General features: G+C 43.2%; 1 protein-coding gene across 13 annotated transcripts in view; it reads left to right on the top strand.

Annotated features, from left to right (window-relative positions):
- The window catches only part of UBOX5 (U-box domain containing 5), a 34019-nt gene extending 11545 nt beyond the window's left edge, over positions 1–22474 (top strand). For 3 of the 13 annotated variants that reach the window (XM_061209037.1, XM_061209035.1, XM_061209040.1), the window contains 6 exons: positions 5906–5964; positions 9830–9992; positions 13665–13759; positions 14974–16162; positions 19110–19271; positions 21745–22474. In XM_061209037.1, coding sequence (XP_061065020.1) covers positions 13706–13759; positions 14974–16162; positions 19110–19271; positions 21745–21953 — 1614 coding nt within the window. In that variant the 5' untranslated portion in view covers positions 5906–5964; positions 9830–9992; positions 13665–13705 and the 3' untranslated portion in view covers positions 21954–22474. Of the gene's footprint in view, positions 1–5905; positions 5965–9829; positions 9993–13664; positions 13760–14973; positions 16163–19109; positions 19272–21744 lie in introns of those variants that run through there. The other 10 variants (XM_061209041.1, XM_061209042.1, XM_061209039.1 and 7 more) reach the window with 8 other exon arrangements.
- The last annotated feature ends 746 nt before the right edge of the window (positions 22475–23220 follow it).

Raw genomic sequence — 23220 nt, 5'->3', positions numbered from 1 at the left:
TTTAGAAACGTTAGGTAAAAAGCAGGATAAAACTAGACTGAGTGGTGGGGGTGTGCGAGATCAATCAGGGAGAATATTTCACAAATGTGTGCAAGAGCTCATGTGAGAGACAATGAAGGCCAAAATTATGGGAATGGAAAGTTTAAATTTCAAAGATGTTTGGAAGGGGAAAAAGATCAATACTTGCTAATTGATCAGTTTGGGGAATGATGATTTTAGTGCCTAGATTGATAGGGAGTCAGCAACTAAAATTGAGACTAAAGCAGGAAATGTGTTTGGGTACAGAGTTAATGCTGAGTCTGCCCGGGTCATGCTGAGATGGGCCTCTAGGCAGAAGGGTCCAGGCTGGGGTCTCAAATGGGCATGAGGTCAGATGGCAGAACCATGAGTGAAATTGCCTAGGACAGGTGGAAAGTAGGTTATTGCAGGTAGGGAGGGGAAAAGATGACCAAGAGTAGAATATCAGAATTTATAGGGAGGGCAAAGCAAAGGGATCCAGTGATAAAGACAGGAAAAGAACAGTTAGATAATCAGACTTAGGAAAAAATAGGGGCATAGAAGTAAGTCTGGGCTCCCCAAGACCGCTTTGACTAGAATGATTCACAGAACTAAGAAAAACTTATAGTTGTGGTTTATTATAGTGAAAGGATACAGATTAAAGTCAGCAAAAGAAAAAGGCACACAGTGTAGAGTCTAGGAAAGGCCAGTCACAAGCTTTCAGTTGTCCTTGTCCAGTGGAGACATACAGTCTGCTCTTAGTTCATCCCAACAATGATGTTTGCCAATATGTACAGATATTGCCAGTCAGGGAAGCTCACCTGAGTCTTGGTGTGCAGGGTTGTTATTTGGGGTCAGTCATGTAGACATGGAGTGAGTGCCCACATGGCTGACCTTAGTTACTCAGTCCCCAGCCCCTCCAGAGGTCTAGCTTATACAGCGAGACCCAAGGCTCCCACCATAAATTACTTTGTTAGTGTAAACTATCTGGTGTGGCCCAAGGTCCTAGATGTATATACGACAGTCGTATCAGGCACAGTGTTCCAAAGGCTTAGAGATTATATCCCAGGACTTGGTGAAGTTTCTTTGGAATGTGCAAGACTTGAATACCCCAAACCTGCTGAGTTAACCTTTCACTGCACAGAAGCCAAGGGTAAAGAGTATTTCAAAAAGGAAAGGGTTTGTATAGTCAGTTGCTAGGGAGAGAGCAATTAAGGCAAGAACTGAAAAATCTTCAATCAGTTTAGCAACTTGGATATCACTGATGACCTTAACAATAGCAATTTGAATTGAATTGTCAGGGCAAAAGCCAGACTGCACACCTGTTGAATGAGTGGAGTTAAGGAATGGATTGCAAATATTGAGGCAATTCCTTGGGAACCTTTGAAGGGATGGGGAAACTTGAGCAGGATTTAGAATGCGACTAGGATTGCCAGATAAAATATAGTATGCCCAGTTAAATTTGAATTTCAATAAGTAGTGAATAATGTTTTGTAAAATACATGTAAAATTGGCCATTTTAAACAAAGTGTACAATTCAGTGATATTTAGTACATTGATAGTGTTGTGTAGCCAGTCATCACTATCTACTTGCAGAACAGTTTCTTCACCCCCAAAGGAAACTCCATACCCATTAAGCAGTCACCCCACATTTCCCCCTTCCTCAGACCCTGGCAGCCACTAATCTGCTTTGTCTCTATGGATTTGCATATATGGATATTTCGTATAAATGGAATTGTACAATATGCAGCTTTCTGTGTCTGACTTCTACTTAGCATAATATTTTCAAGGTTCATGCATGTTATAGCATGTACTAGTACTTCATTCCTTTTTATGGCCAAAAAATACTCCATTTCATATATATACAATATCTTATTTATCCACTCATCAGTTGATGGACATTGGGTTGTTTTCACATTTTAGCTATTATGAATAGTGCTGCTGTGGACACATATACAAATTTTTGTTTGAACACCTGTTTTCAGTACTTTTGGGTATATACCTAGGAGTGAAATTGCTGGGTCATGTATTAATTCTATGTTTAACTTTTTGAGGAACCACCGTACTTCTGCAGTGGCTGTACCATTTTACATTCCTACCAGAATATACTAGGGTTCCAATTTCTCCACATCTTTGCTATTTAAAAAAAATAGCCATCCTAGTGGATGTGAAGTGATATCTCATTGTGGTTTTGATTTGCATTTCCCTAGTGACTGATGATGTTTAGTATCTTTTCAATCTTAATATCAAGTATTCCAACCCATGAACACAGGATGTCTTTCCATTTACTTAGCTCTTTAATTTCTTTCCTTTTTTTTTTTCTTAAAATAAATTTATTTATTTATTTATTTAGGTTGTGTTGGGTCTTCGTTGCTGTGCACGGGCTTTCCCTCTAGTTGTGGCGAGTGGGGTGCTACTCTTCGTTGCGGTGCGCGGGCTTCTCATTGCGGTGGCTTCTCTCGTTGCAGAGCATGGGCTCTAGGCGTGCGGGCTTCAGTAGCTGTGGCATGCGGGCTCTAGAGTGCAGGCTCAGTAGTTGTGACGCATGGGCTTAGTTGCTCCGCAGCATGTGGGATCTTCCCGGACCAGGGCTCGAACCCGTGTTCCCTGCATTGGGGGATTCTTAACCACTACGCCACCAGGGAAGTCCAGTCTTTAGTTTCTTTCAACAACATTTTGTAGTTTTCAGTGTATAAGTTTTGCACCTTCTCAGTTAAATTTATTCCTAAGTATTTTATTCTTTTTGATGCTATTGTAGATGGAATTTTCTTAATTTCCTTTATGAATTGCTCATTGCTAGTGTATAGAAATACAACTGATTTACCCTGCACCTTTGCTCAGTTCTTTTATTAACTCTTCTAAGTTTTGTGTATGTATATGTGTATATTCTTTAGGATTTTCTATATATGGGATCATGTCATCTGTGTATAGAGATAGTTTTACTTCTTCCTTTCCACTTTGGATACTTTTTAATTTCATTTTCTTCCCTAATTGCTCTGGCTAGAACTTCTAGACAAAGTTGAATCGTAGTGGTGAAAGCAGGCATCCTCGTCTTGTTCCGGATCTTAGGGGGAATGCTTTTAGTCTTTCACCACTGAGTATGATACTAGCTGTGGATTTTTCGTAAATGTCCTTTATTGTGTTGAGGAAGTTCCTTTCTATTCGTAGTTTGCTGAATGTGCAATAAATAATTTTTTAGTGTATGTCCCAAGTAGTACATGGAACATTCTTATACTAAACAAACAACCAAAAAAATCCATTGTTTATCCAAATTTCAGATTTAAGTGGGCATTTAAAATTTTTATTTGCTAAATTGACAACCCTAGGAAAGACAAGGCTGGGTTCTTTTGAGGTGGCCGATGGGGGCAGAAGAGACTTGAATGTTGTTTACATGTTGAGGAAAGGGTCCAATAGTCAGAGATAAGTTGAAGATTCAAGAGAGAGGCAAGAACAGATGGAATAAGGCCCTGGAGGAGAAGGACAGAGTTAGGGTCAGGTTTGTATGTGAGGAGCTTGGTTGCCTTACCTGGGTTCCCATATGATTTTTCTGACACTGCTATTAAGGTACCGAGTAAATGGTATTAGAACCCTTCCCCATCTGTGCCTTGTTTTGATCCTGTGAGTTTCTTAAGAGTAAAAACTGTGTCCACTTGTGCCTAGCAGAGTGTCTTGCACATATTAAGCTCTTGAAGGGTGAACTGGCTCCAGGTGTATAACATTGCAAGCTTCTTTTGGGCCTACACCTGTGTTCTGGTCTTCCTGCTTCCCTCTCATCGGTGGGTGACTATGTGGGATAGGCTGGGACAGCTGTCTTTCATTTTAACCAGCTATAAAAAAATGCACACAAGTCAGATTTTTTACTTGGATGGACCAGTAACTCAATTTAGAAATTATAAGAAGTATTGTACTTCTTTAAAAGCTGAAGTGCCCAATTTATGAAATTGCTCAGTGCCTTGGTATTCTACCCACTCTTTGATGCTAAATGCTTTTCTCTTATTTGACAGGTAATCTTTTTTTTTTTAATTCTGTAACCTGTTTGAGCCTAGTCTTTAAAATATGTGTATTTGCCAGAATTACTTTCCATTACATTTTCATGAGACTCAAAAATCAGCTTGTATAACTCAGCTATGGCAACTTCTTTGTAAGCCAAAGGAAGATGGATGCACAGGTGTCTAGAAAGTGTTATGGTCACCTTATTCTCTTCTAAGTTATCCCTCCACACTTCCCCACCTCTAGGTTCTGAGTCTTCAGCAACAAAAAGGTTTGCTTGGCTGCTTTAAGCTCCAAGGAAGCACAGACAGAAACCTTCCAGATAGGATGTCCCAGTTTGCTTGGGACTTTCCTGGTTTTAGCACTGAAAGTTCCACGTTCTGAAAAAAACCCTCAGTCCTGGGTATACCATATTGTTGGTCACCCTACCTCTGGGTCCCTTCTCAGTCCTTCCCTTGCATTTTCCCTTAGCCTGAGTACAGGGAGGCAGAGGAGAAAGGTCTGTCTGCATGTGGACATCCAGTCCTATAGGGGCTGTCAGCTGCAGGAAATACTCTGAGCATGTATCTAGAGCCTCATTCTTCTTTTTCTTTTTAAAATTTATTTATTTATTTATTTATGGCTGTGCCCAGGCTTTCTCTAGTTTTGGCGAGCAGGGGCTACTCTTCGTTGCAGTGCGCAGGCTTCTCATTGCGGTGGCTTCTCTTGTTGTGGAGCACGGGCTCTAGAGCGCAGGCTCAGTAGTTGTGGCGCATGGGCTTAGTTGCTCCACAGTATCTGGGATTTTCCTGGACTAGGGCTTGAACCCATGTCCCCTGCATTAGCAGGTGGATTCTTAACCACTGCACCACCAGGGAAGTCCCTCAAGTTTGTTTCTTATAGTGTGGGTAGTGGAATTAAACTGGAGTCTTCAGTTGAGGAGCTTAGATCTGGGTGAGGAACTTTAAGACTTCTGTGGTAATAGAGTATTTGGATTTATAAAAGGACAGTACAAGGGATCCTTGTGATGGAACTGTTCTGTATCTTGACTTTGGTACACACAAAGTGATTACATAAATCTGTGCATAGAATAAAATTGCACAGAACTTAATAAACAGGCACACACAAATGAGTACATGTAAAACTGGTGAAATCTGAGTAGGATCAGTGGATCGTATCATTGTCAATTTCCTGGTAGTAATGTTGCACTATAACTATGCAAAATGTTATCATTGAGGGAAACTGGTTAAAGTTATGTGAGATCTCTTTGTATTGTTTCTTACCAAGCACATGAATCTACAATGACCTAAAAATTAGAAGTTTAATTAAAATTTTTAAAAATAAAAGATTTCTTAGAAGGTAACTTTGAAATCCTTGAGATACTCAGTAATATGTTATATACATAGTTCATTTTTCTCCTTCGTCCTCTTAAAAAATCCCTTCCTTTAAAAAAAAAAATAAAGAAAGTGCCAAGGGAAAAACAGACTGCTAGTTTATTTCTAAGTAGTTTGTACTTTGATATTCTTCTTTGATATCTTCAGAAAGCCATTTGCAAAGATAGCCCCTCATATAGTACAAAAAAGATAGTGTGAACACATCAGCCAGAGGAAAGGAAAACCACTTGAAGGGTGAATTGCCTCTAAGTGGTGCAGAATTGCTGTTGTCATCTCGGAGGTTAATGGCAGACTTTTTATTAGTGTCATTTCTCTCCCTAGTTATAAGCCTTCTATGACTTTCCTCTGACCAGTAGCTTTCAAATTCTTTTACTACAGCGCTTAGTAAGAAATACGTTTTTCATCAAAACCCAGAATAGAGTGTTTCATATGTACATATATCTGAAACTAAAGTTTCACAAAATACTGATCACCCTCATGTATGATGCATTCTGACCTTTTCTTTCTTTTCTCCTTAATTTTTTAAAATGCTGGTTACGGCTCAGTAATTTGAGTTCTTGATTCTTGATCTGCGGTTTGGAAACATACTGCCTCAGCGCACCAGGTAAAGTAGGCTAAAGCCCCTTGGCATGTCATTCAGGGCCCTTCCCATCACTACCATCTGCCTTTCCAGCCCTGCTTCCTCCAGCTAAGTGGCATATTCAGCATTTCCTGGATTGGCCTCACGTTGTCCTGTTTCTGTGCCTTGACTCTTACTGGTCCTTCTCCCTAGTGCCCTTCCCATTTTGTTCCTGTTCTTGTCTCTTGGCTCCTATAGTCAAGCACATATTGTACTATTTACCACTAGTATGTAGTATCTGTCCTTCTTCAGAGTTGCCCATGAGGTCAGACATGTGTCAGTTGTCTCTAGTTCAAACGTTACTCCTGTGAATTCTTCCCTGACTTCTGGGTATACCTTTGGCCAGTGTTTTCAGTCTTTTTCATCAAAAGCCACAGTACATTTTATATTGAACCTAGTATATATTTGTTATATGTATTTGTATAAAACTGAAACAAGAGTCTCATGAAATAATGCACTATGTGCACTTTGGTATTTTGTACTTTTTTAATTCATATTTCTTTTCTTCAACCTATAACTTGATTTTAAAACAACAAATTGAAAAACATTGATTAGACCATCCTTCCCTACTCTTAATGTCATCTGTGAAAAGCTCTGTTACAAACCTTTGTATTCCATAATCACTGTTGGAAGGAAGTTTGTAATGCTTCAAGACTTGAGGACAGGACCATGTTATTTAACTTTTATTCCCAAAAAAAGACTTATAGAGAATATTTACTGCAGCTTTTTTTCATAGTAAAAAAATTAAAAATATAAGTATTAGGTCAATGGAGAAATAAACTGTGTTTTAGTCATACAGTGGAATACTATGAAGAAGTTAAAATGAACAAACTAGATATACACATTTCAACATGAAAAAACTTAAAATAATAATGGTTAATAGAAAAGCATGTTGCAAGATAATACATGGTAAATTATCATTAAGGTACATTAATGAGACATGAACGTGGCAAAATGTTAGCCTTTGCTAAATCTAGGTGGTGGGTAGAAGAGTGTCTACTATGTTATATTCTTTACCCTTTTTTTTTTTTTTTAAATTTTTTCTTTTTTATTTATTTTTATTTATCTTTGGCTGTGTTGGGTCTTCGTTTCTGTGCGAGGGCTTTCTCTAGTTGCGGCGAGCGGGGGCCACTCTTCATCGCGGTGTGCGGGCCTTTCACTATCGCAGCCCCTCCCGTTGCGGGGCACAGGCTCCAGACGCGCAGGCTCAGCAGCTGTGGCTCACGGGCCCAGTTGCTCCGCGGCATGTGGGATCTTCCCAGACCAGGGCTCGAACCCGTGTCCCCTGCATTAGCAGGCAGATTCTCAACCACTGCACCACCAGGGAAGCCCTATTCTTTACCCTTTTATCTAAAATATTTTGTAATGAAAAAATCTTTGTAATGAAAATTGATATCTGCTTATAAATATTTATTATCTTGCTATCTTACAATGCCATATTGTCTGGCTCCAAGCTGCTTCTCTGAACTGCAGGACACTTTAGCCATGATCTGTGGTCCCCAGCTTATACTCAGACACGGTCTCTCTTGTACTTAGATGCCAAATTTGGATAAGGAGCCTATAATTCGTGAGTATTCACTGGAGAGTGTTTGCAGTGAATTCAGGTAGCTTGGCTATTTCCTAGGCAGAGCTGAGGAGGCCGTCTTCCTGGATGAGACTGCATTTTCATATGGTGAGCCATTCTTTTTTTTCTGTGTTAAGCATAAAGGCAGGAAATACTTGCCTTAAAAGATCAGGAGTGTTGGAACCAGAGAGAGGAAAAGATCATACACAGACCTCAGTGGCAACCAGAGTCATATAGAATCCTACAATGTTTGGGCATCACTATTTCCTAAAGAAACAGATACCATGATTTGTAAGATTTTCTTTAAAGGGTCTGCTACTCTAATCCTGTAATGGCACAGTCACTTGTTTTAGTTTGCTCTCCAGTCCTAATTTGTTTTCAGTCACTTTTTCCCCAATCATTCTTTATTATTATTATTATTATTTTATTATTATTGTTATTAGACTATTTAAGAGTAGTTTTAGGCTTACAGAAAAATTGATCAAATAATACAGAGTACCCATATACGTCCTCTCCCTTGCATACAGTTTCCCTATTATTAACATCTTGCATTAATATGGTATATCTATTATAATTGGTAAGCCAGTATTGATATATTATTTTTATCTGACGTCCATAGTTTACATTAAGGTTTATTCTTTGTGTTGTACAGTTCTGTGGATTTTCACAAATGTATAATGCCATGTATTACAGTATCATACAGAATAGTTTTACCACCTGACCATTTCATTTTTATCTCCACTCCAGTTCCTAGCATAGGGCTTGTAAATGTTACATGAATGTGCAGTGTTATCTCATCTAGAATTAAATATGACCAATCAAATTCAGTAGAGTTTGAAAAACATTTAAAGAACAATCTTCCACAACCAACTAGAGCCTATCTTAGGAATAAAAAGGTGGCTTAAAATTGGAAATTTTGGGACTTCCCTGGTGGCGCAGTGGTTAAGAATCTGCCTGCCAATGCAGGGGACGCAGATTCGATCCCTGGTCCAGGAAGATCCCACATGCCGCGGAGCAACTAAGCCCATGCACCACAACTATTGAGCCTGCACTCTAGAGCCCACGAGCCACAACTATTGAAGCCCGTGCACCTAGAGCCCGTGCTCCACAACAAGAGAAGCCACCACAATGAGAAGCCTGTGCACTGCAACAAAGAGTAGCCCCCGCTCGCCGCAACTAGAGAAAACCCACGCCCAGCAACGAAGACCCAATGCAGCCAATAAATAAATAAATAAATAAATAAATTTATTTTAAAAAGTTGTACTAAGACAAACAAAAAAGACAAAATCTGCTTAATATTTTTATCTTAGTATTACATAATAATAGTAAAAAGTTGCAAACAACCAAAATGTCCACCTATAAGAGGATGGTTTGTTATTTATTTATACCCCATCCTGTTCCAAAATGATTTTAAGGTAGCTTTCACAACATACATTAAAAATAAGTGAAGAATTCAGGCAGAGAGAGATTTGAGGGATGGGCCACAGATTTCATTCTGAGTTTTCTAGTAGCCAAAGTAAAGAAAAGATCATGATCAATTATATGATTCATATTCGTACTTAAAATATTGAGTTGATTGAAAGAAGCAACTGTTCCTAGTACTGAGACCAAAGAGAGAATTTTCTCATGGGTCTCAAAGAGAGGATGCCATGCAGAATAGAGAACGATCATTTTGACAACCTAATAAAACAGCACCCAACTTTATAGAGCTGTTTCGTATAAAATTCCTTGCTAATAGCCACACAGAACCAGTGAACTATTTGGTAAAGAGCATTTGCAGTGGGGCAAGGAATGTGGTCACATCTGGGCAACTGCATCTCATGCTACCATTTACTATTGAGTTGGGTACTCAGATAAGTTTTGAAGGCTTTTCCATTTGGCTTCATACTCACAGGAAAGCTCTTCATCATGGCTCCAAGAAAACCCCCGCCCAACTTCTTCTGGTCCTGGCATTTACATTCTCAGATAAATGAATATCATGATATGTAGAATAAATCAAAGTGAAGTGTGTAAGTAGATAACAGAAGATAGGAAGAATGTATATGTTAGTGAAATCAGTGCCTCCCACTGAGAAATCAAATCAGTACTTCAGTGGGTTGGCATTGTTACCTCTGCCAGAGTTTGTTTTTGTCTCTGAAAGTCAGAGAAAAAGCCTCGGATGTGGACTGTGGGGATAGAAATGATTGCAGACTAGAGATGATTGCCTTTATCTTACTAATATGAACCACCTCTCAGTATTTTGGTATTGTAACACAGTTTCTTTCTCTTTGTTTTTTCTTACCAAAGCCCCCTCCCATCAGGGCAAAGAAGGGAGAAGAGAACTGCCTGTGACAGTGAAAAGAAAACCCTTGCAAACCCCAGAGCGGGCTAACTTCACGGCTTTACCTAGGACCAGCTTAGTTCTGCACTTGGAAATCTGTCGTGTCACCACCTGTGTCAATATCATATTGTCTGTTTTCCTTTGGCAAATCTTAGGCTTGCTTTTTTAGGAGAAATGTTTTGTTTCCTTGGTCTGGGCTGTATATTCATTTTAATACTTCTATATTAAATTAAACTCAATGGCTTAATTTTTCATTTAAAACAAAACAAAAACTTAACAAGAAGCCACTGGCCTAGTTGGGTGGGAGAACTGAGGGAAGTGCTGCTCTAAATGAGCTCTGGTTTCCTGACCAAAAGGAGGTACATACAAGGGCCCTGAGAAAATTTACATATGTAATACCTCACACACTTATTTTTGAGTTATTGTGGAGAACAAGAAGGTGTTAGAAGCCTGGAGATATTAATATAATCTTCCAAAAAAGGAATTCTATCAACTAGTCCATGTTGATTCCAGGGCAAATTCTAGGAGGCTCTGGCAAAGAGATGGCATATATGCCTCAAAAAGTGAGAAGCACAAAGAGTTTCAGCACACGTTCGGAACAAAGACTAAGAGACTTTAGGCCAAGGATTCTCTACCGCATCAGATTCATCTCTCTTTTAATACATATTTTGTAGTGTACTGTCCTGAACTTAAAATCAAAGATAATATAACCTTCCTATATAGTTATAAAACAAACATATATATGTGCACACAAATGCTTTAACAGTAACTTAAAGTAAAAACTTTGAAGTGTGATAGTAAAATTTATTCTCATGTATGAATGTTTAGGTATGACCATACTGGAAGGCATAAAGAAGTAATCAAGTGGGACTTCCCTGGTGGTCCAGTGGTTAAGAATCTACCTCCCAATGCAGGGGACTAAGGTCCTACATGCCGCAGGGCAACTAAGCCCGCGCGCCCTGGAGCCTGCGGGCCACGACTAGAGAGAAGCCCGCATGCCGCAACAAAGAGCCCGTGTGCCACAAGGAGAGATCCTGCATGCTGTGACGAAGATCCCACATGCTGTAACTAAGACCTGACGCAGCCAAATAAATTTTTAAAAATAATAATAAAGAAGTAATCAAGGGAAGTCCCTGGTGGTCCAGTGGTTAGGTCTTGGCACTTTCACTGCCTGGGCACGGGTTTGATCCCTGGTTGGGGAACTGAGATCCCGTGAGCTGCGTGGCACAGCCAAAAAAAAAAAAAAAAGTAATCAAAAGCTTTTACCAACATGTAGAATCACCATGAATGCAGACTTCTACAAATGTGGACTGTTAGATATATTAGCATTTCTGAATACCACAGTGATGTGGTTTTCAGAAGTGAATGCTTCTTGGTAAAGACCTGAAGTAAACAAAGTATGATCTTCCTGTGGTTTACATGGAAGTTCCCTTCCTAGAAAATTCAGCATGTATTAAAACCATGTTAAAAAATATTCTGTGTTTATATGTAAAACTGACATAGGGGCTAGGCTGAGACAGTAAACATTCACAGGTCTCGTGGCAGATCTTCACTGTGCAGAAACTACTCACTAAAATGTTGCAGGATGCCCAACATGCCTGGCCTCTGCAGGTGGCACTTATGGAGCACGACAATACCAAGACCCCAGAGGGTGGCCCTGTTGCTATTGGGAGTTTTTCATGGCCTTGTCTGTTAGATGGAAAAGCACAGAATGGCTGGCTGGCCTCATTCAAGGAGTTCAAATCCGTTGCAGAGGCTTACCACTGGGAGGGATGTTTCTAGTGCCTTCCCTACTTCTCTACAGAGAAAAACGAAGGCTGTTGGACATTAGTCTTTTTCTTTCAGTCTTATTGAGCTATAACTGACATATAACATTGTATAAGTTTAAGGTGTACAACATAATGATTTAATATATGTATATATTGTGAAATGATTACCATAATAAGCTTAGTTAACATCTATCACCTCACATAGTTACATTTTTTTTTTTTTTTTGTCTTGTGATGAGAACTTTTAAGGTCTGTTCTCTTAGGAGCTTTCAAATATACAATACAGTGTTAACTGTAGTCACCATGTTGTACATTACATCCCCAGAACTTATTTATCTTAACTAGAAGTTTGTACCTTTTAACCACCTTCATCCATTTCCCTTACCCTGCTTATTGGTCATCAAAATGACTACAGTTGACCCTTGAACAGCACCGGTTTGAACTATGCAGGTCCACTTACATGTGGATTTTTTTTCACTAAATACATACGACAGTACCACACAATTTGAGGTTGGTTGAATTCACTTATGTGGAAACAATACAGAGGGCAGACTGTAAAGATAAACGTGGATTTTCAACACCTGTGTGGAGGGTCAGTGCCCTTAAACCCTGTGTTGTTCAAGGGTCAGATGTGTGTGTTTTAATTTATTTATTTTTGGCTGCATTGGGTCTTCATTGCTGCACGCAGGCTCTCTCTAGTTGTGGTGAGCAGGGTCTACTCTTCATTGCAGTGCGTGGGCTTCTTATTGCAGTGGCGTCTCTTGTTGCAGAGCACAGGCTCTAGGCATGCGGGCTTAGTTGTTCCGCGGCATGTGGGATCTTCCTGGACCAGGGATCGAACCCATGTCCCCTGCATTGGCAGGCAGATTCTTAACCACTGTGCTACCAGGGAAGTCCCGAGGGTCAGCTGTATTTGGAGTAGATGTTCTTTTTTTTAAATATATATATATATATATATATATATATAAATTTATTTTTTATTTATTTTTGGCTGTGTTGGGTCTTCATTGCTGCGTGCGGGCTTTCTCTAGTTGCGGTGAGTGGGGGCTACTCTTCCTTGTGGTGTGTGGGCTTCTCATCTCAGTGGCTTCTCGTTGCGGAGCATGGGCTCTAGGTGCGTGGGCTTCAGTAGTTGTAGCACGTGGGCTCAGTAGTTGTGGCTCGCGGGCTCTAGAGCGCAGGCTCAGTAGTTGTGGCGCACGGGCTTAGTTGCTCCACGGCATGTGGGCTCTTCCCGGATCAGGGCTCAAACCCATGTCCACTGCATTGGCAGGCGGACTCTTAACCACTGCGCCACCAGGGAAGCTCCTAGATGTTCTTTTAAGGTGCTTTTCAACTCTAAGATTTTCTACTTCTCAATAACGACATTTTTGGTTCTTCTAATTGTTTTCGTGTTAATAAGAAAACATAATTGCATTAACAAGTGTTAAATGACAATGATGCATAGCACCACTACGATTATTTTCTGTGACCCTTTTCGTTCTAAACCTTCTGGCTAAGTAGTCCTCTTTTTTCTTTGAGCTCATCCACTTTTGACCCTCTCTTTCCTGTGGGGAGCCCCCTGCAGAGCTGATAGGCTCTTGCCTCCACTGGGGCTTTAGAACAGTTGTCATCCGGAGAACCAAACTACACAGTCTGCAAAAGAAATCTGCTTTGTAATTTTTCAGTGACTAATTTCCCAGTATCCCATGTAGTATACAAAAAGAGTGAGTATAGACCATGAGAATGTGTGTGTGTTAAAGTTTTATTGTTATCCTGTTTGATTCTCATCTCTTTTTTTTTTTAACATCTTTATTGGAGTATAATTGCTTTACAATGGTATGTTAGTTTCTGCTTTATAACAAAGTGAATCAGCTATACATATACATATATCCCTGTATCTCTTCCCTCTTGCGTCTCCCTCCCTCCCACCCTCCCTATCCCACCCCTCTAGGTGGTCACAAAGCACCAAGCTGATCTTATGAATCAACTCCTAAAAGTTTAGATTTGAATTTTAACTTGTCTAATACCAAGTTTTATTTTTTCATTTAAGGCTATTTCTGATGCTTGGAAGCTATCCTTTCAGCCGTAAGGATGGTAATAAATCTTTGCCTCCCACAGTTCAGACCAAGAATTTACTGCAACAAGGTAAACAAAACAAGTATATACACATAAATAAATATATGACATCTATTTTTCATGTTTTTCCCCATTTCCTGCCCTCTGTATGTAGACTTAATTCAGACTTAATGTGCTTTCACCCTCATTGTTTTAGAGTCTACCAGATGATATTTAGGTAAGCATGGGTCAGACTGCACTTCTAGAGTCAGACAGCACCGTTAACAAGCTGAGTTGTGACTCATTTTGTGGAGGGTTCTCTTCCCTTTGACAATAAATTTTAATTTCACTCAAGGTCAAAGTGAAGGTAGAAATTCTCTCTCTCCCATGCTGTTGTTCTTGCTAACTTCTCATGCTAGAAATAATGGCTTATATTTGTTATATGGATTCCTTGTTCTTTATTATTTGAATTAAACTGCCTCGCCTTTTGTACAAAGCTGGATATCTTCCACAGTCCAGAGCAGGGAGTAAGGATACTCCAAGGGGAGAATTGAACTTCTTCCCCAATTTGGAATTTCTGCACACAGCACATTATTTCAGGTTCCCAGATTGTTAAGCTGACTCCTTCAGACAAGGATATCTTAAAATTTCCATTGGTTATAACAAGTATTGGAAACATTAAAAGGGAGAAAGGAAAAAGCTACTCACAATCCCACCCCTAGCACATTCACTGTTTTAAATTTCCCATAGTCTTTTGTGGTCCTTGTCTCTGTGCAAACTTTTTTTTCCAAGTTTCATCATTCATAGATTTACAAGAAGTTCCTTTGTTATGCCTTCCTAGGGAAACTCTTATAATTGATAGAGTCCAAATACAAAATTGAGAACTTCAGTGAACATCTTTATTTTTCCCTAAATCTGTACATTTTCATCCTCTGAATTTAAAAACAAAAAAAACCCCAAAACCCAAAAGCAATCCAAAAAACACTTGTAAATCTGCCCCCTTTTCACAGACATGTTATTTTGAAGGGATTTTTTTGTTGGTTAGGCAGAGTTTTATTGCTCATTTTTAAGGATGGGCAGTATTTGGGGACACAGTTGCCCTCAGCCTTTGACCTGATCTTGGATGCCTGCCAAAAAAAAAAAAGAAAACCCCAGGAAAATTTGATGTAATAGAGGAAATTTCAAATGAGGAACTTCAGATTTTCTTTAAAGAGTTTTCTTAGAAGTGACAAGTTGTTGAAAACTAGTTGTCTTCATTTGGATCTCGTCAAATCAATGTGTCTCATTTTTGTCATTAAATCTAGATATCAGCTGATGGTTATGAAGTAGAAAATCTCATCTCTGAAGACCTCACAAAGAGAAGTCATGGTTTTAGGACAGAGTATTTCATTAAGCCACCAGTCTATGTGACAGTTTCCTTTCCCTTCAATGTGGAAATCTGTAGGATTAACATAGACCTCACAGCTGGGGGAGGCCAGAATGTCACTGGCCTGGAAATGTATACATCTGCCTTGTCCAGCAGAGTGTCTTGGAATACCCCCGAGTGCCAGACCCCAGGCCCAGATGAGCCATCCATTCCGGACAAAGAAGCATTCACTTTGGTGGGCAAAGTCTTGCTGAAAAACCAGAGCCAAGTGGTGTTTAGCCACAGGGGCTTCAAAGCCAGGCCACCTTTTGGCCCGATGGAAGCCACACTCCCCTCCCCTGCTGTTGTGGCCCAGGAGCTCTGGAATAAAGGGGCTCTTTCTCTTAGTCATGTGGCCCATCTCAAGATTTGTATCACCCATGTGACAGGCAGTGGTATCCCTTGTATCAAGCGGTTGGAAGTATGGGGTCAGCCAGCCAAAACCTGCTCTCAGGAGGTGATAGACAGTGTTTTGCTGGTTGCCTCAGAGAGCCTCCCTCAGGACTTGTCTCTACAGGCCCCAGCCTTGCCCATGGAGAGTGACTGTGATCCTGGGGGCCAGTCTGAGGGCCAGCAGGCCCCCTCCAGCCTACTGGAGCTGGCTGAGGTAATTCAGGATGTACCTGAAGAGTTCCTGGATCCCATCACCCTGGAGATCATGCCTTACCCCATGCTGCTGCCCTCAGGCAAGGTCATTGACCAGAGCACGCTGGAGAAGTGTAACCGTAGTGAAGCCACATGGGGCCGAGTGCCCAGTGACCCTTTCACAGGAGTAGCCTTTACTCCACACTCCCAGCCCCTGCCTCACCCCTCCTTGAAGGCCCGGATCGACCATTTCCTGCTCCAGCACTCCATCCCTGGCTGCCACCTGCTTGGGAGAGCACAGACTGCATTGGCAGTGACCCCTTCTTCCATTGCTCTGCCCTCTCAGAAAAGGAAGATGGAGCAGGGTGAACATGCCCCAGACAGTAGCCTTGGCTTAAATGCTTCCTGTTTTTCTACCACAAGCCTTCTGGTCTCACCCACTACCTCAGAGCACACTGCTAAGAAAATGAAAGCTGCCAGTGAGCTCATGGATTGTTCAACAGGTAATCCCTCGTCTTATGTCCAAGCCCGTCGTCATCTCTACTCCTCCCGGGTGACATTTGGCACTTGCCCTTTGTTTTATGCTTTGCTGGCTTAAATTACACCAAAACTTACTGGCTTAAAGAACCACACATTTATTATCTTACAGCTTCTCCGGTCAGGAATCTAGGCATTGCTTAGCTGGTTTGTCTGCTTCAGGGTGTTCCAAGGCTGCTATCAAAGTGTTGGCAGGGCTGCAGCCATCTCACGCCTTGACTGGGGAAGGATTCACTTCCAGGGTCACTCGTGATTGTTGCAGGATTCAGTTCCTTGCTGAATTGTTGCACTGGGGGCTTCACTTCCCTTTTGTCTGGTGGCTGGATTCTGCCCTCAATTCCTTGCCATATGGGCCTCTCAAGGGCAGCACACAACATGGTAGCTGTGTACACCAGCATGTGCAAACAAGTGGAAGTCAGTCTTGTAGAACCTAATCACAGAGTGACATCCCATCACTTCTATTGTATTCTGTAAGAAGCAAGTTACTAAGTTCAGGTGGGATTCATTGGGGGCCATTTCAGACACTCTCCGACACCATTGATTCCTATTTTATTCAATGTATTTACCCAAGATTGGTGGTTGGATTTTGTCTAATGTCTTTTCAATATCAGTAGAGATGATATTATGATTTTTCATCCTTAGATCTTTTAATACAGTAAAGTACATTAATAGGCTTCTTAATACTGAACCACTGTTATATTCCTGCAAGAAACTCCATTTGGTCATGCTGCTTTTAGTGTACTGCCTAATTCTGTTTGCTAGTGTTTTTATTTAGGATTTTTGCCTTCACTAATGAGATTGGACTGCAGTTGTGTGTGTGTGTGTGTGTGTGTGTGCACGAGTACACATCATCTTCTGTCAGGTTTTGGTATCAATGATTTGCTCCATAAGAAGAATTAGGAAATTTTCCTTTTCTAAACTCTGGAACAATTTAATAGTATTAGAATCATTTACTCTTCCTTCCTTCCTTCCTTCTTTCCTTCCCCCCTTCCTCCCTTCCTCCCTTCCTCCCTTCCTCCCTTTCTCCCTTTCTCCCTCCCTCCCTCCCTCCCTTCCTTCCTTCCTATCTATATGTCTATCTATCTATCTATCTATCTATCTATCTATCTATTTATCTGTCTATGCCGGGTCTTAGTTGCGGCATGCAGTATCTCTGTTGCTGCGTGCGAGATCTTCGTTGCGGCATGCAGGATCTTTTTTTCTTTTTAGTTGCGGCATATGGGATCTAGTTCCCTGACCAGGGATCGGACCTGGGCCCCCTGCATTGGGAGCGTGGAGTCTTAACAACTGCACCACCAGGGAAGTCCCTCATTTACTCTTTACATGTTTGGTAGAATTCCCCTGTGATTTTCATTGCTTGGTGCTTTTGGAGATAGCTCTTTGACAACTTTTTCTTTTTCCTTATGAAAACTAGTCTGTTTAGATTCTATCATTCTTTTTTTTTAACATCTTTATTGGAGTATAATTGCTTTACAATGTTGTGTTAGTTTCCGCTGTATAACAAAGTGAATCAGCTATATGTATACGTATATCCCCATATCCCCTCCCTCTGGAGCCTCCCTCCCACCCTCCCTATCCCACCCCTCTAGGTCGTCACAGAGCAGCGAGTTGATCTCCCTGTGCTATGCTGCAGCTTCCCACTAGCCATTCATTTTACATTTGGTAGTGTATATATGTCAATGCTACTCTCTCACTTCGTCCCAGCTTCCTCTTCCCTCCCGTGTCCTCAAGTCTGTTCTCTACGTCTGCATCTTTATTTCTGTCCTCCCACTAGGTTCATGAGTACCATTTTTTTAGATTCCATATGTATGCGTTAGCGTACAGTATTTGTTTTTCTCTTTCTGACTGACTTCACTCTGTATGACAGACTCTAGGTCCATCCACCTGTATCATTCTTTAAAGTTCCTCTCTTAGTCTAAAAGGCTTATGCAGATAGCACACTTAAAGGTTACGTATGTGTCTTCTCGGACTTTGAGTGTAAATTTTAGTTAACAAGACCCCCAGAAACTCCTGGAAGCATCTGAGGTGCAGTGAGGCAAGATGAGGAGAAAGGTACTTAGACCTTGATATTTGTGGAGGTCTCCAGTGGCGTTGGCCTTGACAGATTTGTTGGTGACACAGGACCACGCTGACCAGTGCTCCTTCAAGGCCTCAAGCTGATATCCTATGTCCTACATACTGTAGACCAAACATTCCACTCCCCACTTTGGGGTACTTCTATGGTGCCACTTTGGGGAACCCTGCTATCAGGCAGATCTCTAGGTCCTTTCTTCGGCAGCTGTCCCCATCTCCTGTTACCTTCACCCTCAGCCCATATCCAGAGAAGGCCCTATAGATAGTGGAGTGGGCAGAGTGAGGTCTTCATTATTCCACTCGATAATAACTGCTTTGCTTTACCTAGGAAGCAAGAGGACACGAACACCAAGGGAGTGCAAGCCAGTGGCCCTGCAGAGTTGAGGGGGCCCTAGCAGGGAGGAGATGGGGAAAGAGCAGACTAAGGCTGTTGGGGAGGGAATGGGGGCAGGGAGCAGGGGTACAAAACTGGGCGTTTACTTGCCCCAGTCATTTCCTTGGCAGGCAGGGAGGCCTTCAGAAAGTAGGGTACAGTTCTACAGGTGAGCCAGGAGGTGGCCCAGGCCTGCCCAGCAATTTGTACAGGAGGAGAAAAGCTAGCGCAGAGTCCAGGAATCCTGAAAGCAGTGTGGGATGGGTAAGAACTGCCAGGGACCCCAGGGCTTTAACTCCTGGTATCCTGTCGTCACAGTCTATTAGTAGACATTAGGGAGGACCTTCTTTATGTTTGTGTCTATTTGAAGTTAGAAGTACCATTTGTGGTTCTCAGAGGACTTTGTGTTTTGGTCTTCGCTTTTGCCAAACCTCTCTGGATATTGTGGTCTGTGCGTCTCTCAACAGGTCCAGTATCCCATGAGCAAAAGCTGTCACAAAGCTTAGAAATTGCCTTGACGTCAACCCTTGGCTCCATGCCCTCCTTCACAGCTCGGCTGACCAGGGGACAGCTCCAGCACCTCAGCACAAGAGGGAGCAGTGCTTCCTGGAGGCCAGGCTCCAGCTCGGGTAAGAGGGGCCCTGTCTATCTCCTCAGAGCCCTTGAACAGGATGCCGGGCCATGCCTCTGGGGCTCTGTGAACCTCTATGCCCAGGCTCCTTAGCTCCAACACCCAGGCCTTTCCTTTTCCAGGGGGAGTTCAAGGGCTGCCTTTGAAGTTTAACTCTTCACAAGAAAGTCTTTCTTTAGTCAATTCTTAGTAATTCTGTGGCGTTGGGGATTGGTATATTTTGGTAAGATCTAATGTTAATTACTCTGTCCTGAGGACTTTTGTTTGTTTCTCCCTTTTTGCTTATTTTTCTGTAGGCAAAAATGTAGTCTGTCTCTCATCTGACATCTGGGGTACTTTATGTAAATGTGGAGGGTGGTTTCAAGTTGAGTATGTCATCTTCATCCCTTCCTATTAACATTTTCACCAGTATCTTAGAACAGTGATAGCTTACTGTGCTAAGTTCTGCCTAAAATGAACCTGGGACCACAACGGATGATAGGATCGGTTAGGATACAAAGTGAGAGAACCTGGAGCATTTTTTACAAAATGAAGTCTGGTGGGGCTAATGATAAGGTATACACTTGCTTCCTCCTGCCTATCCAAAGTTAGTCTGTTCTCTTATTGCCTGCCTCCCAGGCCATCTTACCTTTTCTGCCTCTTGTCCCCTCCACCCCCTGTCTCTCTGATTATGTTTCCATCCTAATCATTCCCAGAACCTGTCTTGTCCAGGTGACCAGCAATTTCCATGACTCCAAATTCAATGGTCACTTACCCTCTCAGCAGCGTCTCTTGTGGCTAACCAGCTCTCCTTCCTGAAACACCTTCTGTCTTGGCCTTCCAGATGTTATGCTCTTTTTCTCCTCATTTTCAACGGTCTCTCTTCAGTTTCCATTGCTGATTCTTCCTTCTCTTCCAGACTCTTGTCTTAGACCCTCTTCTCTATACTCTGTGTCACTCAAGTGAGAGCCCACTTGGCCTGTGACTGCCCATATTCACCTGTAGCTCCTTCCTCTCCTTGGAACTCAGATCCTGACCTCCCTTACAGCTTCTTGGCGCCTCTATGTGGGAAACTCATGGATATCTTAAGTGAATTTCTAAGTCAGAACTGCAGGCGCCTCCAAAGGTTTTTCCCCATAGCCCCCCATCATCCAGTCACTGGTAAAAGAGCAAGCATCTTCTACCCTGTGGTCAAGCCTATAACATCGAGGTCATCCTTGGTTTCCATCAACATTCCTGACATTCTATTCATCATCAAGTCTTGTTTACACAGACTCCAAACTAGATCCAAAGTAGATCTCTCTACTTTCATCTCTACATTTCTCTCTCTACTTTCATCTCTACTTTCATCATCAAGTCTTGTTTACACTGCTCCAAAGTAGATCTCAGGGATGTCCTCTCTGCTCCATTACTCTTGCTGCTACCCTGGCCCCAGCTCCCCCTTGCCTTGCCCATCCTCCTCATAGGAGCCAGAGGGATCTTTTTATGTAAGCCAGATCATGATACTCCACTTCTTAGAATCCTTCCAGGGTATCCCGTTGAACTTGGAATAAAATATAAATTGCTGCCTGTGAGGTCCTGCATGTTCCAGCCCTGCTCCACCCTCCTCTGCCACTCTCTCACACATCACACCTTTGTCTTTTCTGTTTCTTTAATGGACCAGCCACTCTTTGTAGTTGCTGTCCCTTTCGCTCATGCATGGCTGGCTCCCTTTCATTCTTATGGCTCTTCACCCGAAAGGTCATCCTTGCCCTCTCCAGATGGGTGTGGATTGGGGAAGAAAGAGCAGCCTCCCTAGGCAAGGGCCACGAGAGAAGAGCAGCAGGTATAGCTTGGGGAGGAGGGGTGGCAAGACCTGCCCACTGTGGCCCTCATTCAGGAGACCCTGTGGGAAGCATGAAGGAGAGAGCCTGCAGCACAAGAAAGGGATTGATGGGTCAGGAGGGGAGTTGCTGGGCTACAGGGCTAAAGAGACTCAGGTGCCAGGCTCAGCAGGCAGGTCTGCTACAGACAGACCTCAGCCCTGCCCCTCTGGTGACCTCCGTCCCCCCTTGACCTGCCCAACCTGGGCACCTCAGGCCATTTTTTGCTTTTTCTTCTTGTCGCATCTCACCTTTCTTGCAGTTTATCAAGGTTGTCAGGGTGAGCTTGTGCCTTGCTCTGACCTTGGCAGCCTATCCAGGGGAAAGTCCATCTTGCTGGGAGAGCAGCAGGAAGGGCCCAGTGCTGCCCGGCAGCCCTCAGAAGCCAGCTTTTCTTGAGCATTCATTGGAGCACCGAGAGGAGGCTCCCCAGATTCTCAGGCTCCCTGGCATCCTCTCCTCCCAGATCAGTCAGGGGCGGCCTAGGGAGGGAGGAAGCCAGGCTGCTGAAGGGATGCAGGGAAGGGAAGCTTCTTGTCCTACTCCAGGCACATGCCCGCCTCCAGGATGGAGCCTGGACTGGGGGCAGCTTTTCCTAACCCTGGCCTATTTTCTTCCCTGATTCACCAGAGCAGCCTGGGAGCATCCTGGGCCCCGAATGCACATCCTGCAAAAGAGTGTTCACTCCCTACTTCAAAAAGGAGCCCATTTACCAGCTTCCCTGTGGCCATCTCCTGTGCCGGCCCTGCCTGGGTGAGAAGCAACGCTCCCTGCCCATGACATGCATAGCCTGCCAGCAGCCATTTGCCAACCAGGACGTTCTGCGGGTTCACTTCTGAGTGACTGGCCTCAACCTGAGAAGACCCATCGCTGGGAGGAGCTGAGGAGGAGCGAGTAGGGGGTCAAAGCTCCTGAGGTCTGGCCAGGCCCCAGGCACAGGGGGGCCTCTGCTTTCTCGCAGGCTTTCCCTTTGTCTCCTCCCACAGCGTAGCACATGGGCCTGCGGAGTGAGGGGTCAGGGAAGGGGCTCTCCACGCCCGCTCAAGTGGCAATAGGATAACAAGGCCATAGTTTGAGCTGGGAGGGATGGGGGAGATGTCCCTGCCCTCCCGTGCCTCCCTGCCAGCAGCCCCTGCCAGAGCCCAGGGCCTGCTAGAGCCAGCCCCACCCTCTGAGGCCCCCCAGGTCGTCTGCACACACCCCTCAGCCTACAAGGTGGATGTGAATGTGGCTCGGGATCTCAGAGAGAGCCTCCACCTTCAGTGTCACCCAAAAGTGGAGCATGGCAAGGATCTGTGGAGTGAATGACTCAGCCCCTCTGACTGGCAGACCACTCCAAGCCTTAATAAAGCAATGGTTGACGTCTGCTGTGGGCTTCCTCTTGTCTGTGTCATCATACTCCTCTATCCCACCTGCACCCACACAAAGTGGGACTGTCACAGGGCAGCCGTGAGCAGTCACTGCAACCCAGTCAGATTGTAATTTGAGTCAATGGCCTGAAGGGACAAGAAGTTGCATTTGCAGGTGCATCTGATGCATGAGGGTTTGCAGGTGGGTGTGCATGCCAATTGGGAGGGTTGAGCAGCTCCCTAGGCTGGTGACGGCTTGCTTAGCTGCGTGTTGGCAGAGCTGCACTGCCTTCCGAGGGGAGAAGGTACCTTTTCTGCATGGGGCCTATTTCAGCAAAGATACTTGTGGATAGATGCATTTTTTTTCCCATTCAAAATTTTGGAGTCCCAGAGGGAAAATAAGTATTCCTACAACTGTTTACTGTATGGAGTAGATCCTAGTCATGGAAGGATATCCGTGAGAAAATACACTGTGCTAGTCCCTGTTCCCTCTGAGCATGTTTGGGAAGGAGGAGCACAGCGATGCTTCTTATTTTATTCTTGAGATTTCATCCCAGCCACCGGTGGACAGGCTGCGGGGGTCCCTCAGGCCACTCAGGATACTGAGCCACCTGCTCTCCGCTACTCCCACAGGCCTGCTGCCTCCGCTTTGCTCTAGTGGGACCCTCCAGGGCAGAGGCCAGCGTTCTCTCTGGCTTCCACACTTTGCTCACAGGGCAGAGAGAACTATAGTTCTTACACTAATGGGGGAAGGAGG

This window comes from Eubalaena glacialis, chromosome 13, assembly GCF_028564815.1.
Source record: "Eubalaena glacialis isolate mEubGla1 chromosome 13, mEubGla1.1.hap2.+ XY, whole genome shotgun sequence".
NCBI classification, from domain to species: Eukaryota; Metazoa; Chordata; class Mammalia; order Artiodactyla; family Balaenidae; genus Eubalaena; species Eubalaena glacialis.
The sequence above is the reverse complement of the archived record's forward strand: the minus strand, read 5'-3'. Positions and strand labels throughout refer to the sequence as shown.